General features: G+C 44.8%; 1 protein-coding gene across 5 annotated transcripts in view; it reads right to left on the bottom strand.

The window, feature by feature from the left end:
- Positions 1-14821: 14821 nt before the first annotated feature.
- Positions 14822-15697, bottom strand: part of DCUN1D2 (defective in cullin neddylation 1 domain containing 2) — a 201502-nt gene continuing 200626 nt past the window's right edge. For all 5 annotated transcript variants that reach the window (XM_069204665.1, XM_069204664.1, XM_069204666.1 and 2 more), the window contains exon 7: positions 14822-15363. In XM_069204665.1, the coding sequence (XP_069060766.1) occupies positions 15284-15363 (80 nt within the window). In that variant the 3' untranslated portion in view covers positions 14822-15283. The remainder of the gene's footprint in view (positions 15364-15697) is intronic.

Genomic DNA, 15697 nt, shown 5'->3' with positions numbered 1-15697 from the left:
ACTTCTTTCAGGTCAGAATCTACCACTCAAACAGTATATGAGGGTAGCCCTAATGTTAGCCTATGAAAGGAGCAGGCCTCTCAGCAGTGTAAAACGAATTTAGGAGTTTTACACTACCAGGACATATAAACTACACAGGTACATGTGCTGCCTTTTCCCTAAATAGCACCCTGCCTTATGGGTTACCTATGGCCTAGCTTAGGGGTGACTTGTATGTAGAAAAAGGGGAGTTTAAGGCTTGGCAAGTACTTTTAAATTCCAAGTCGAATTGGGAAACTGCACACACAGGCCTTGCAATGGCAGGCCTGAGACATGATTAGGGGGCCACTTATGTGGGTGGCACAATCAGTGCTGCAGGCCCACTAGTAGTATTTAATCTACAGGCCCTGAGCACCTGTAGTGCACTTTTACTAGGGACTTATAAGTAAATTAAATAAGCCAATTGGGTATGAGCCAATGTCACCATGTTTTAAGGGAAAGAGCATATGCACTTTAGCACTGGTTAGCAGTGGTAAAGTGTGTAGAGTCCTAAAACCAGCAAACACAGTGTCAAAAAGTGGAGGGAGGCAGGCAGACAATTGAGGGTGACCACCCTAAGGCTGTCAAGTCCAACACCTGCTGAATGTTCGTAAATATTATGAAGCAGCGAAAGTCTGCAGGTCAATGGCTGGGCTTATTTTCTGGTGGAGGAACCTGCATTCTGACTGGATAGTCTCCCTATGAGCAAAAAGGGATATCTGCGCACCCTTTATGGGAGAACAACAGAGGGGGTCTCCTACTTCCTGTAACAGATGCTGTAATGTCCTATGTTGTAAAGTCTGACCAGAGAGATGGGATGGGAAAGACAGTTAACCCCCAAAATACCTCTATGGCTGGGAACAAAACTAAATGGGTTGACTAAACTACAGGGATACAAAGGTGGGATCTAATAGGCATATCAATGCTAAAGCAGGTGTGGGATGCAAATGAGATTGTACCAATTGAATATATTCAGAGTATTAAATGACCTCATCCCAAACATTCAACTACAGCTACAACATGCCTTAAGTTCCAAGATCCCAGAAGATGAAGAGACTCAAAAGGACTCCATGCTAGAGAGAGGACTGCTAGATCAACAAATCACCGCTAAGGCAATATTTCTTACCTATAGTGATCAAAACACAATAAGAAAGGACAACGTTAAGGGAAAAAAAAGGCAAACTGACAGAGGGTCAATAGAAGACAATGAGTGGTGGGAAACAGGGGGATTCCCCCACAAAGTAGCAACAAGAGCCAGATGCAGACTAGTACAACTGAAAATCCTGGATAAGCTATGCTACAGTAGAACATTGTTGCATAGAATTGGAAGGGCTGAGACTAAAGGATGCTTACGGAACTGTGGGCAGCGAGGAACATACTTCCACATCTTATGGGACTCCCCTAAAATCCAATCGTACTGGCAATTTGTGACCCAATGGTTGGAGGAAACCACAAAATGCACCATTGAGCCAAACGGCCAATTGGCACTACTGGGGATATGGAAAGACGTGAAAGCCACCAGATAAAAGAAACTGCTTATAAATCTGGGTTATATGGTGGTAAACGGGACACAGCCCAAAAATGGAGATAGCCAATAGTGGGAGAGGGGCATGTACACATGCATGATGATGGAGAAAGCAATCTAAAGAGATCAGGGCTGCCCCCAAGAAATTTGACAAATGGAGGGGGGGTCCATGGCAAAACACAACAGAAAACTACAGCATGCGCTTCCTGCATTGGTCCCCCCCACCCAACCTCGTCTACATCATTGAAGGATCACTAAAACAGACAGAGGAAAATGGAATAGATGATGTACACCACTCACTGTTTGACAGTGTGACATGTCCGCTTAATTTTGTTTGTGCAACTGGGTTTGTGGTTATGTTATGGAAAGACAAAATCAAAAATCTATTTAAACAAATTACTGTTGAATATGTATGTTTCCAGGTACTTTCTAAAAAGAGAAAAAGATTATTATTTATAAAGCTACAGTTGAAGAGCATTTGAAGATTTCGCAACCACCACAGAAAAAAGCTTGATCACCAAAGGTAGAGGTCTAGACTTTTGGGATTAGTAAACGGAAGCGTATACCTAGGCACAAATGTCTGGTGGGAAGATGCACTTTGAATTTCTTAGCCACAAATTCAGCTGTTTTAGAGTATATACTTTATGAACAGTGGTGAGAGTGTTAAAATAATTCAGTTACGATCTAGTACAAACTTCTTGTTAAGTTGACAGCGCCATATTTTTACAGGTCACAAAGCAGCCCTGTGGCTGTGTTTTGGACTAGATGGAAGCATTAGAATTATTTCTTGGGAGCATCTAATCCGGCCAAGCTGCAATAATATATACTAGAATGAATAAAAACATTCACTACTGGGTCTCTTGGATATTTCTCAAGAAGTGATGAGATGGGTTGGAGTACTTTAAATTGACTGAAACATGTTTTAGTTACAGTAGCTATTGGGTTGCCAAACCTACGTTGCAATTGATGTAAATACCCACGACTATAGGCCAATGGAAGTTGTATACTTTACCTTTAAGAGGTATTATTAGCAGTTTAGTGTTGCTTGGACTTAGCTTTACGAAATGTGCAGGCATCCACTATTCCGGGACCATAATACTTTCAGCCAAGAAAGATTCTATTTCTTTGTTGGGAGAGGTATTGGGTGACAGAACAAAAATCAACTGGGAATCATCAGCATACATTTACTATTTTATTCCCAGTTCAATTAAAGTACAAGCCAATGAGGGTATAGATATTAAAAAGAACAGGGGTCAAAACAGAACCATGAAAACCCCTTTGCTGTAACTTTTGGCAGCAATAAAAAGGGAGCGGCGAGCAACTACTATTGGTTGCTCAGTAATGATTTTAACCGTTAGTGTTATCCCTCTAATTCAAACAACCATTTGTCTGTAAAGCAGAATATTGTGGTATATCTTCTCAAATGCTGCCAAAAGGTTGAGCAGAACAAGAGCCTTTGGACCTCTGCATCAATCATCCCGCGCAAATCATCTAGAACTGAGACCACAACCAGCTGTCTACCATCTGGGCGGAAAACCCGGCTTGCTCAGGACAGTAAATTATGTTCAATTAATTCTTGCATTTCAAGGAACACAACATTATGAAGTAGCTTAAATATGGAGGGAAAATTGATATTTGCTAGATATTACTTGGGTTTGTAAATTCTAAGATTTTCTTAACAGGAGCTTGATTACTGCTTCTTTCCAGCTATCTGGAACTATTCCTGTTAAAAGAGAGCTAGTGAATAAAAACAAGCATTTGCAATGCAATGGGTCTCGCGTTGGCTCTAGTTAGAGCTAATAGCGTTGTAAATTCCTAACTGGACTGTTCTTGCCCCATAAATTGACAAATGTAAAGTAAAACAGTTGCCACAGGCAAGCCGATTCAAAGCACTATGGCTGCCATGAGCGTGAGTGCAAAGGAGAGGCACAAAAAGAAAAAAGTTCCCTCGCAGAAATACAGATCAGCAAACGTGCAATTATCCAGGTAACCGGATCAATATCTTTATTGTTTATGATTATTTTAAACTATTACAATATAAAAATAAAAAATAAGCACATTTTGCCACACTGTCTGTAGCTATTAAATGAACTCAGTTAATAAAGCAAGGGATAAATCCACACTTGACTTAACAATGTCATCAACATTAAAAACATACTTTAAAAACAACGACAAGTGACAAGTTAAAAAGGCACATTGATAGCAGTAAATTTATTAAATTGATGGTTCGAACCAAGTATTTAACAACAATTAAACAGCAAAAATGGCAGCAAATAATTAATCGATAGTAGCAGCAGGGTAATAATAAAGTGCTAATGCCTTGGGACATTCCTTCCACAACACAGAACCAAATGAATAATCCTTAAAGAGGTCACAATCCGACTGGCTACAGGAGTGGTTGCAAGTTGTCTCTGATGGATAACAATGCAGTTGTTGGTAAAGGGCTAGTGTGACGTTTGATTGACCATCTTGCAACACAGAGGGCAAAGGAATGTCTCTGGAAGCAAACACCATCCAGATTGCTTTACGCAGGAGGATGTTATTATAGCACAGTGTCACGTAACCAATCAGTTATTTAAGCTGATACCCTGATGGACAATGAAAGAACTGGAACTCTCAACAGGTGGCCTGGAGACTACCACAGAGCCTACCTGCCGAGCACCCAGCCGACTGACCTTAGTGGACGCAGTGAGGACACATTAGATGAACAAAATGTTCAGAGCTGTGTTATTCAGGTTTAGCGAAGCAATGATAGCCTGCTGGCGAGAACGGAATCCCAGTCTATTCCACTCTTTCCGTAATAATGTGGTCCTGCGTTTGTTCAGCAATGCTGGGCAGAGACCTGATGTGCTTCAAGGGGTCTTCACCATTGCTGCAGCCCCTACAAGCTAAGGCTGCGTTTAGGCGACCTCAGGTGGGTAGACGTTTCAGGAATGGCCATTCTCCTAGTCTTACACCAATTAGTTTTGCCTTCAAATAAATGGAGTATGTGCCGGAAAGATATAATGCAGGGGTTGCCGGCTGATACCTGCTGATGACTGCCCAAGCGTGTCTGTGTTTCGCAAATAGTCCTCGGTCTCAGTGAAATGGCCAGAGGCAGATGTATCTTTTAATACTCATTTTAAATCTTGAGTGACCTAGGTTACTGCTCCAGAGATCTTGTGCGTCCGGCAGTTGCTGATAGTCTTTAAAGAACCGACTATGTGCGTGACCTGAACCGCTACAGCGGATTTCCGACCATAGTAACGCCTCTAGGCTGCCAGTCTCTGTAGCGTGTAACACAAATTAAGATAGGCACCTGTGACGGCTGACCGTTGATCTGGAAGGCCCAATTGGAGCCTAATCTGAGCAACAGATAAAATGTTTGGAAGATGTAGCACTTGCTTGTAGATAACAAGTTTATTTATAAAGCTGTTGTCCACGCCTAGTAACATTTCCCTCCCATAGGTTAATGAGGGAGCGATATTGGCTGTCATGACTTCTAGTAATGGTGACAGACTTGGACCCAATAGTGACTGATAATTTTGATAGTGTCACCTGGAGGGTCAAGGCTTTTCTCTCAACTTCTCTTCTTTGGTGCATGCAGTGGCCTCTGGCATCAATATGAACTCCAGGGTACCTGTAAAATTGGTCCGTTGCAGATTTGTTGCCATTGTAGAGCCAGCGTCATCCCCTACATTTTTTCCTACTGAATGTTAAAATCTTCATTTTCTTCAGACTCTCCTCTAAGTTATTGGTGGTTGCATAAATATTCAGTCAGTCAAGTAATCGTTGCAGTCCCACTCTTGTGTGGCTAAATAGGGCAAGGTCATCTGCATACAACAAATTGCTAATCCGGATGCCACCTATTTTTGGGGGGTGAGCGTTGATGGCATCGAGTGACTGGTAGATCTGATATAAACAGATTAAATAGTAGAGGGGCTAACAAGCACCCCTGCACCACTCCTCATGCTGTTCCAATTTTCCTTGACAGATGTGTGCCAACCCTCAGTTTTATGCATATCCACGTATCAGTGTGTAGCTGAAATATAGCCTCAAAGAGCTTCAGAGGTATTCCCCATTTCTGTAGTTCAGTCCACAGAGCTCCCCATGGTACTCGATCAAATGCTGCCCTTAAGTTGTTGAAGCAGCACTGCATCAGGTATTTTGGAGCTATTGCTTTGTCTATCAGTAAATTTACAGCCATTAAATTAGTCAATGTTTCCGATTTTGCTGTAAGCCCTGTTTGATTGAAAGGGGTAAGTCATTTTGGTCTTCCCATAGCTATAGATCTTCCAAAAGCAGGCTGGAATAATATCTGGCATTGTTACCCAGGAGGGCTATTAACCTGTTGTTGTTAGGATCATCTCTGGATCCTCCTTTATGGATCGGGTGGATTATGACACCACGCCATGAATCAGTAATCAATGAGACCCTTAGGCAGTGCTTAAAAAGTCTAGTAAAATGTTTCACCCAGAATGAGAGGTCTTATTTATAGATTACCTGTAGCAAGCCATTGGGCCCAGGGGCACCATCAGTTCTTCCTGTTCTTTATGACGTGCTCTATGCGAGTTGCAAGAGAGGCCAAGTCGTTGATGTAGGAGGTTGGCTCAGTTTATGGTGTACACCTATGGTGTGGCACCCTATACTGAGTCCAGGCAACCCTTAGTGATAGTGAATAGATGTCCAGATAGCAAAAGCTCTCTAGGGGTAGCTGAGCAGATTAAACTTATCAATGAGGAACGTAAAGCACTTGTGATACCACAGTAGTCAGACAGTTACTCACAAAAAACACACAAGTGTTGCAAAAATAAAGGATTCTTTATTACAGCACTACTACTATACTGGCAATGGTATATCTCCCTTTGGAGATATCTACACACAATATATACAGAAAATAACCAGCAGAAATAACATGAAATGTACAGCCCCCTATGGGGGGATGCCAAACCATTTACTAAGTAAGTAGAATGCGAAATAGTGAACTTAACAAAGGTGAGTATGGTAGGTAACTAGGAGCTGGGAAAGGATGAAAACACCATAGTTAGTACAGTAGATGTTCCCAGCAACCAGATGCAGAGGGGTTACCTACCCAGTCGTCCCATAGGCTAACATAAGGAAGTAGTGATTGGAGTTTGTGTGTTTCAGAACCCTTCCCAGCGGACCCTGAGGAAACCAGCAGACAAGTGGAAGGTTGGAGAATGCCCCACCCCAGGATACCAAGAGGACAGGAGTACCTACACCAGGGACCCAGGTGGAGAGGGGATAACAGAGTCTTATGAAGTCAATGGAAACCTCAAATTGTCCAGCTGCTGTTGCGACCTGTTGACCAGGCTGGTGGAACCCAGAGACGGATTCCAGATGTGGAGGACCTGAAGGAAGGGGACAAAGTCTAGCACCCTTGAAGGTGCCCAGGTGGTGCAGGTGCAAATTCCCACTCTCCTAGAGGTGAAGTTCCTGCAGATTGGTGGGGGTACAAGTCCAGCTGCGGGGTCCAGGAAATGCATAACATTCCACGATTTGTATACAAGTTGTCCCTCAAAGGTCACTGGATTGCCGAAGGATCAATGACCAGCAAAGCCACCAACAAGCACTGGCAAATGCAAGCAGGAGCTGAAGATGTATTTGCAGTTTTGGGACCAGCAAGGTCCAAAGGCTCTACCCTTGAGAGGGAGTCAAGGCCTGCACTCAGCACGTGAGAAGGCCAGTAGAAGTCATTAGAGTCCTCAGGAGAGACCAACGGGTGATGGACACAGGGAATCACAAGGCCTCAACAGCACAACAAAACAGAAATCCCACATCCCAGGAGTAGCAGGACAGGAGCTGATCTTCAGGTTGCAGAATGCTGGAGGCCGGGGCTTCTTGGTGCCTGAAGATCTCCTGGAGGAAGGGTCAACAAGCCTTGGCAAGAGCAACAGTCACACTGCACAGAGGTTCCAGTCCAGTGGCCGGAGCAGGAGCCCACAGTCTCCCGAGTAAGTCAGAAGACAAGCAGGATCCAGAAGAGGCCACAGACCCACCACCTGTGATTCAGAGCCTTTTGATGTCCGTGAGACAGCAGGCCCCACCAGCCGGTCGACATTGTCTTGATGTGTCTGCGGATGCAGGGGAGTGACTCCTTCACTCCAAGGGAGTTTCATTCATGCTTCCAGGTGAAAAGAGAGTTAATGTGACCTGGGAGGATTCACAGCCTTGGATGTTGAAGAGTTCTTGCAGGATCCGGAGAAACAATATTGAAATGGGAACCTTCCTACCAGAAGCATGCTTGTTTCGGTTCCAAATCAGACCAGTAGCGGTTCCAGAGGACAGGAGCAGAAGTCGTCTTGCAGAGAGTTGCTTATAGATTCTTGCTTGACGAATCTGAGGACCCATTTTGTTTTTGGGGGGGGAATGGGAGGGTAGAGAGGGGGGCCATTAAGTAACCTTAAAAAGGAGTTGGCCACTCTCTGAAGTGACCCACCTATCAGAGGGGTTCAGGAATGTCAACTACCTTGCCTAATTGATTGGATGCTCCCAGGGGTCTCTGCACATCTTATTTTCAAGATGGCAGAATCAAGTGGCCACCTGGCAGTGTTCTGTGCATCTCCCTAGAGAGAAGAGTTGGGCACAGGGGGTGGTCACTCCCCTCTCCTTTGTGCAGTTTTGCGCCAGAGCGGGAACTGGGGGTTCCTGAAATGGTGCAAACCGGATTATGCAAGTAGGGCACCAAAATGTGCCTTTGAAAGAAGTGTGACGGCGCTCAGAGGCCACCCCAGCCCTTAGACACAGGGGGAGGTGGTCACGCCTCTCCCTTGTAGAAAATCCTTTGTTCTGCCTTCCTCTGCCTGCACCAGGCTTACCAGCAGGCTGGTAGAACAGTGTCTGGAGTCAATAGCAACATGGGCTGGCAGCCAGAACCCGTAAGACTGCACAGGCAGAACTAAGGAACCCCAGAGTACAGGGGATCATGCAACCAGCCCTGGAATTGGTGTAGTATGATTCTAATATGTTTGATACCCAACATGCCTAGGTTCGGAAAAGCCATTATGTAGTTGGACCACTTGTGTTGACCAGTGTCCACTACATTCCTTAATAAGGCTTCCCCGCACTTACAAAGCCCAGGGAATGGAGTCTGGGGTTTGTAGGGGTACCCTTCTCATGCAACAGTACCCTCACACTTAAGGACATGCACCCTGCCCTTGGGCTGAAGGGCCTACCAGAGGGGTGACTTAGTGTCTAAGTGCAGTGACCAAGATATAAGGCAAGCCTTATATCTTAAGTGAAAGGTACATGCACCATTTCACGCAGGCTGCAATGGCAGGCCTGCAGACACATTTTGAATGGGTGGCACAATACATGCTGCAGCCCAAGGGGGGGGGGGGGGGGGGTACCATGGTGTACCAATGCCCTGGGTACCTAAGTACCATATACTAGGGACTTACAGAGGTGCATCAGTATGCCAATTGTGGGTGTAAAAAAATTACCAGCAACCAAATTTAGAGGAGAGAGCACAGGCACTGGGTCCTGGTTAGCAGGATTCTAGTGAACTACAGTCTAAACATACTGATATCAGGCCAAAAGTGGAGGTAACCATGCTAGAAAGATGGCCATTTACTACACCTGACACCATGTCTTGAGACAAAGAGCTGTAGTACATATTACACTATTGTCCTTGAAATGGAAATCCTCCTCCATGGCCAGGTAGGAAGGAGGCCCTCTCTGCTTCCGATATATGTTGGCACAACCTAAGCCACTTTGGCTGTGTATTTGCTTATACACCAAAGACCAAAAGTGCTTGAAGTTAGCATTTTTACCAGCATAGAGGAGTTTAGCCCAAAAGTCATCTGACCGTTTGTCCTTCTCAACAAAAAAACACCTGCCCATAGGCTGTCTGAGCGTGCTTAAATTAATTAAATAACTTCTTGTCTCCTGGGGACTTCCTGGCTCACCTAAGAGCATTGTTGCATACTTTATTATATTCCTTAATCATGGTCGATGTAATGGATTCACTAAAAGATGCTGACAGGTTTGTTGATTAAATTTTGCAAGCAGTTGATGTGTAAAGCTTACCCATTCCATAATCGGAGTTACATTGCTGGAATTATTTGCATCTAAATACTCTGCATGCGGCAAGAATAGCACCGCTGACTGAGTCATTCCAATTAAGGTGTTTGAGATTCTCCATGTGCGTTCCACTATCTGTCACCCGTGCCAGAGCCTGAAACATCAGATTTGGTGACACCATAATAAACTATGGACAGTGTTGACACTCTGCCCGCGGAGAGATGTGAAAATTGTCAACAAGAGGATACCTTTCAGCATTGCAAATGGTATAATCAAGATAGGAACAGGTTTTCCAGTTCATTCTTGTCTAGTATGGTGGCATGTCTTGGGGGATGAGGGCCACTGATTTTTTTTTAGCCCACGCAGCTAAGCTGCAAGACCATGTATTTGCCTAGCGTGCTATGCCGGCAACTGCTTAGCTTAACCTGTTCAAGATATTCTGAGTGATTCCCTGATTGAGCTCCTCAGTCGTCTGGGAGTACTTAAAATAGATTTGTATTGAAGTCCCCAGTAATAAAGCATGCTGATTTAAGGTAATCGCTGGCTAGCTTGCACATGGTTTGAATTAGACAATTAAATGTGAACCATTTTTCCCTTGCGCAGGGGCTGATGTAGCCCTTTATTAGTAAAATAACTTGCTGGGATCTGAAATGGATGATCTTAATTCCGGGCAGCCAGTTCTCCTTGAACGATAATGCATTAGCAATCCCTTTTATCTTGACTGAGGTGTACATAGACAGCCCACCTTCAGGTCTACCATATTTATGCATCCTGGAAGCTGGTGGCCAGTGCTCGAAGTAGCCTACAACGCGATGGCTCTTCTCAGCCCAGGTCTTTTGAAGGGCTATAATTTCATGGTACTTGAAAAACGTAACTACCTATTTAAAGTGTCATGGGGGCCTTGTGAATAATACTCCGGGCAAAACAACAGCTTACTGTTCAAATTTGGCTGGGCCATTCCTAAGTTGCATCCATCCTTTGTTTGCCCCATAGGTCCTACTTGGGGCTTCTCGACCCTTTGTGGCTCTGTTATATTTCCCTCCTGGCACTCATCCAGAGGACCATGATGAATGAGCTCAATTTTATGCTTTGCCTCGATTTGGGGGAGTCAGATAACAGTAGTTCTTTGCTATCATTACCCTAATGGGGTCCAGCGAAGATCGTACCAAGTCTACATAAATGGATTTGGAGGAATTGAGACGGTTAGTGGAGGCATCTGGGGCAAACGACTGATACTGCGCAGCCAGGTCCATTTTGACAGTCCTGATTATTACAGCATTTCTGCTTGCACTTTGATTTGTACATGATTGTTTCTGTCCCCTCTTCACTTGGCTCTGGAATTGCAGTTTTTAGTATCTTGCCTTCTTTGTGGTCACCTGTGTGTCTAGGCGAAAAACATGACACACCCTCAAGCTAGCTTTCCTGTTGCTTGTAATTCTCGAGAGTCTACTGCAACCTCTAGAGTCAATTGTATGGAGGGTGATGGTTGTGTAGAGCTGCTATCTACCTCGGTTTGATGGGCAGATTCTGTGCCTTTAATTGCAATTATTGGATATAAATTGCGGGGTGCGGAAATGGTGGACTTACTTGTCTTCTTGCGCTGCTTCTGAAGCCTTTTCTTTCTTACTAAGGGGTCATAAGGGTGAAGAGCTTGTAGTAGTCACCTCACCAGAGACTGACTTGCACCCTGTCGGGGGTACCTCCACTGTAGGTGCTAATGTCCGTGACCTAGGCAATTTGCAGTTGTATCTTTGGGGGGGTGAGAGAGAGTGCTGATCACTTCGAGGCCATACACCTGTGGGACCAGGCACTTGAGGCTGTAGCATCCACTGTTACCGGGTGCTGGGAATCAATCAGGAGACTTCGTTTCCCGTGCTGGAAATTGAGTTTGCATCATTCTAACCATAGGGGATCATTGGATAGCTACACCTGTTAGATGTTGGCTTACACCAAGATCCCTGAGAATTTTCTTGAACTCAGTCAGAACAGTACTGAGGAACGTCAGAAGCGAGGACAAACTTTCAAATATGGGGGAGCAGCAGCACACGGATTGCACCAGGTTGATGTTGGATTGCATTCTCGGGATCAGCTTAAGTTGTCCAATTTATTGTCGATTCCAGCAGTAAAAACAGCTAGTGAGTTCAAAAGCTCCACTTGCGCTTCTAATTGATCCGAATGGTAGTTTTAAAGCAGAGAACAAAGATTGCAGGGTTTACACGAGCTGAGGCCAGACTATCCTGGATGGGTCTGTTGTTCAAAGAGGGTTATGTCTGTCTTGCTGGCCAGTGCACCTAGCGGGTTCTTTGAGAAAAAAGGACAGCTCCAAGAGAGATTGGTCAGTTGGCTCTGTACCTCCGGAGCTCAGGTCCACTGTGCTGCTGGCTGATTAACGATGTTATCAGCAGCTAGAATAATGTTGCCACTGCGGTTGACGCCTCGCTCTTTCTGTTGATGTGGTGCCTTGAGTGGGAACTTGTTATTTAAGAAGGTAGGTGAGGAATCACTTGATATAACTATTGGTGAAAAGTTGAGGTCTGAGAAATTCACCTGATGAGGGGACTGCAAGTCAGACTGTTATTTAGAGGCTGATATTGCCAATTATGTAACTTTTTTAGTAAGGTACATGATTTTTGCTACTTCAGTCACTTCCAGTAGGCTGCCATTAAAGCCATTGTCGCCCAGTGATACTGGGGTGGATGTACTATAGCATGGAATGTAAGTAAGGGTGGGCTCCCCGCTGGGTACCCTGGGAGAGGGTGTGGAGTGGATATGTTTGCTATTTCTGTGGCCACGACTGTACTGTTAGCTGCCCTGTCCTGGACAGGTTTTTTTTGTTTTTTTTTTAAGAAATCCTGAAGCATGGTCATACGAAGCCCTATGGAGCCTAGTACACTACAATTTTCCAGTGCGGCGGGTGCCGAGCAACCGTAAAATGTTGTTGCTTGTTACAAGCTTCTGGATTTCATGATAGATGGCTCCAATGTGGATGACGATGATAAAAGGATTGTTGAAGAGCATTAGTAGGTAGGCCTTGTGATTGATGGGTAGGACTCCCCGAGTCTACCCGGGGGCTTTTTGCTGCCCTTCTTGTTCCTCCTACTTCACTGCACTGGCAATGGCTCTTCTCTTGTTCTGCCCGACCTCATGGTTTGGCGGCCAGAGCCTCAAGCCTAAGGCAATAGCTCTGCCTCACCTTCCCCCCGACTAGGACTCCCCACTGCATTGGGGGGAGGGGCATGAGCACACTATCTTTTTTTATGGTCAGAAGGTGTCCGGCTCCAGGGCAGCAGCCTGCTGTGGTGGGACGTTATGGAACAATAACCTCAGCTGACTTCTGCTGTCACCGACGTCTGCTGGCACTCAAACGAGCGTGAAGCAATGCAGTCAAAGAGGTCCTCAACTTACTGCAACTAATCTTGAATCAAGGGATCATGGCTGGGCCAAGAACAGGCTCAGGTGAGAGTGCAGGAATTGTGGAGGGGCAAACGCAGAGGCCTCATCCTGTATATGGGTTGGAGTGGGTGGATGGAGTGCTGCTGGGCTAAGCTGGTATTAGTGCCAGAACTGGAGGCGCTAACCGCACCGGCCTAATGCCGGCTGGCTCTGCACCTACCAGACGCATGTCACAGTCCTATGGCCTTCCCTTAGGCCTGCACTCACGCCCCACACCTGAAGCACCTGTAGCATCTGTACCAGCTGCCGTCTCACTTATTCTGCCCTCCTGTTCACCAGCATTATGATCCAGGGATGGAGGGTACTAACACGCCGATGGCACTGCCTCACCCCTCTCCTGGTAGTCACCTTCTCCTTTACTCTCCTTTTATACACAGCAAGGGGAGTAAAGTGGGCTAAAAGTGCTGGTGATTAATTTGGTGCTGTACTGGGGCAATGGGCAGTAGGTGGATATGGATCAGATTATAAAGTGCATTGGGTGGCGGTAGCCGGACAGGGCAGCAGCGGGGTGGTAGTGCGGCAGGGGCAGAGTTCCATGGCCCAGGTATTGAGCGTCAATCACCAAGCCACTCAGCCACCGTGTCTCCGCGCACCGCACTTCTCAGACTCGAGAGCAGCCTACAGCTTGAGCTAAGGCCCCTCCCACAGCATTGTGAGTACTAGGGTAACAAGATCCAGACTCTCTCCATTAGCCACCGGTCTATGGCATAACATATTCACCTGTTTATGATGGGTGTATTCAGTGCCCTTTGCAATTTATACTGCCCTCAAAATATTTATCTGATCGCTATCTATGGCTTGCTATGGATGGCTTTTCAGATACCCATAAATGTATCCTTTTCGTTCTGTGTTCTCTTTTTTAGCACTGGATTGGATCAAAAACAAGACTTCTGAAGGACACTTCGATCAGCCTGTTCACTCCCCAAAAAATAATTGTGTTGACCATTGCCAAAAATAATTATAACCCAAGGCAATAGATATGTATTGTTTACATAAGGCATTATGTTTGGTATTAATCATTAGCAGGTGTGTGGTCTTGGTGTAGGCTTTCTGTGTTTGTTGGGTAAGTGGTGACTGTGTGGGTTTGAGAATGTGTGTAAAGATTGACTGGATGTGATAGTTTGTGCATATCTGGCTTGCATGTTGGTGTGTGAATGTTTATCTGGGGGCTTGTGTGTGCTGGTGGATTTGTGCATCGTTGTGTGTGTGTGTGCTGGTGGATTTGTGCATCGTTGTGTGTGTGTGTGCTGGTGGATTTGTGCATCGGTGTGTGTGCTGGTGGATGTGTGTGTGTGCTGGTGGATGTGTGTGTGTGCTGGTGGATGTGTGTGTGTGTGTGTGTGTGTGTGTGTGTGTGTGTGTGTGTGTGTGTGTGTGTGTGTGTGTGTGTGTGTGTGTGTGTGTGTGTGTGTGTGTGTGTGTGTGTGTGTGTGTGTGTGTGTGTGTGTGTGCGCGCGCGCGCGCGCTCTGCGTTTGGCTGTGCAAGAAAGTGATCAGTATGTGCATCTGGCACACAACACATGCAAAGTCCCATTGCCTCCAAAAATAAACTACTGACTAGAGAATGGATCTATATCTTCGAGCCATTGCAATGAATGTTTTTGATATGTGGTTATCTAGGACCAAATATATTTATGATCACATAATTTAAGGGTGTTTATAAATATCTATATTGAAGAAACGGTCTAAAAAGCTTATTAATGTTTCAAACATGTAAACGTTGCATTCGCCCTTTAACATAAAGCCCCAATGTTTTTTTAGTGCAGTAAGGCAAGATGAACAACAGATACAACATACAACTACTTAATTTAAGGATTTAATTTATACCACAAATACTGTTTTCTTTTTGTAAGTACAATATAATACAGTTGTTATTTAACTGCTGGTGTTTTACCTCAAGCCATGAACTGAATGGCATGCTGTGCTGTCATATCTTCCTTTCTTGCGAATAAAATGGTATCTCCCCACTCCTCTCCAAAGTATAAAATCATGCAAAATCTACATTCTCTAAGAGACAACCAATACAATAGTTGAAGCCAACATCCTACAAACAGCCAGAGCTATTTTCTGAGTATTGTCTTGCAATGTCCATCCATTAGCCATTATTTTCCATCGGCTGAACAAAATGGGACTCTCATTTCGGTCAACGACTAAGCCCCATTACTTCTGCAACCGCGGACGTTGAGTGCTCAAGTATTGGCCAACAATGTTTTCATTCCCTGAAGCAGTTCATGTTGAAAGCATAGTCCAGTTTAAAATGTCTTTTTAGAACATTTTACGCTTTCCTCCAGAGATTAACGGTCGAGCATATTCCACAAAATCATCTATAAGAACAGGCCATGCTCCTGAAAAGGAAGTTAAAAAAAAAGTTAGAGATTGCAAGCAAGAATTCTAACAATGTGTTCGAGTAGGTATTCAAATAAGAAAATACTGTGTTTCCAACTCTACATTATAATCCCTTATGTAACAAAGCAACACAGATAGCCTTGGGGGTAGCAGTGGTAAAAATGATGTAGTCCAATCAGCTGAATAAATTGTGGCAAAAGAAGTTAGGGATGAACAATTACAGGCCAATAATGCACCCATTCATCTAATTTTGGATTTCAAGCGGCTTCCACTATTGATGTTCATACAAGGGTGAGAAAAAACTTTCCACAAAGTAGAAGTGATTTGGAAAGG

The sequence above is a fragment of the Pleurodeles waltl genome, chromosome 8 (assembly GCF_031143425.1).
Source record: "Pleurodeles waltl isolate 20211129_DDA chromosome 8, aPleWal1.hap1.20221129, whole genome shotgun sequence".
Taxonomy (NCBI): domain Eukaryota; kingdom Metazoa; phylum Chordata; class Amphibia; order Caudata; family Salamandridae; genus Pleurodeles; species Pleurodeles waltl.
This window is presented reverse-complemented; position numbering and strand designations above follow the sequence as displayed.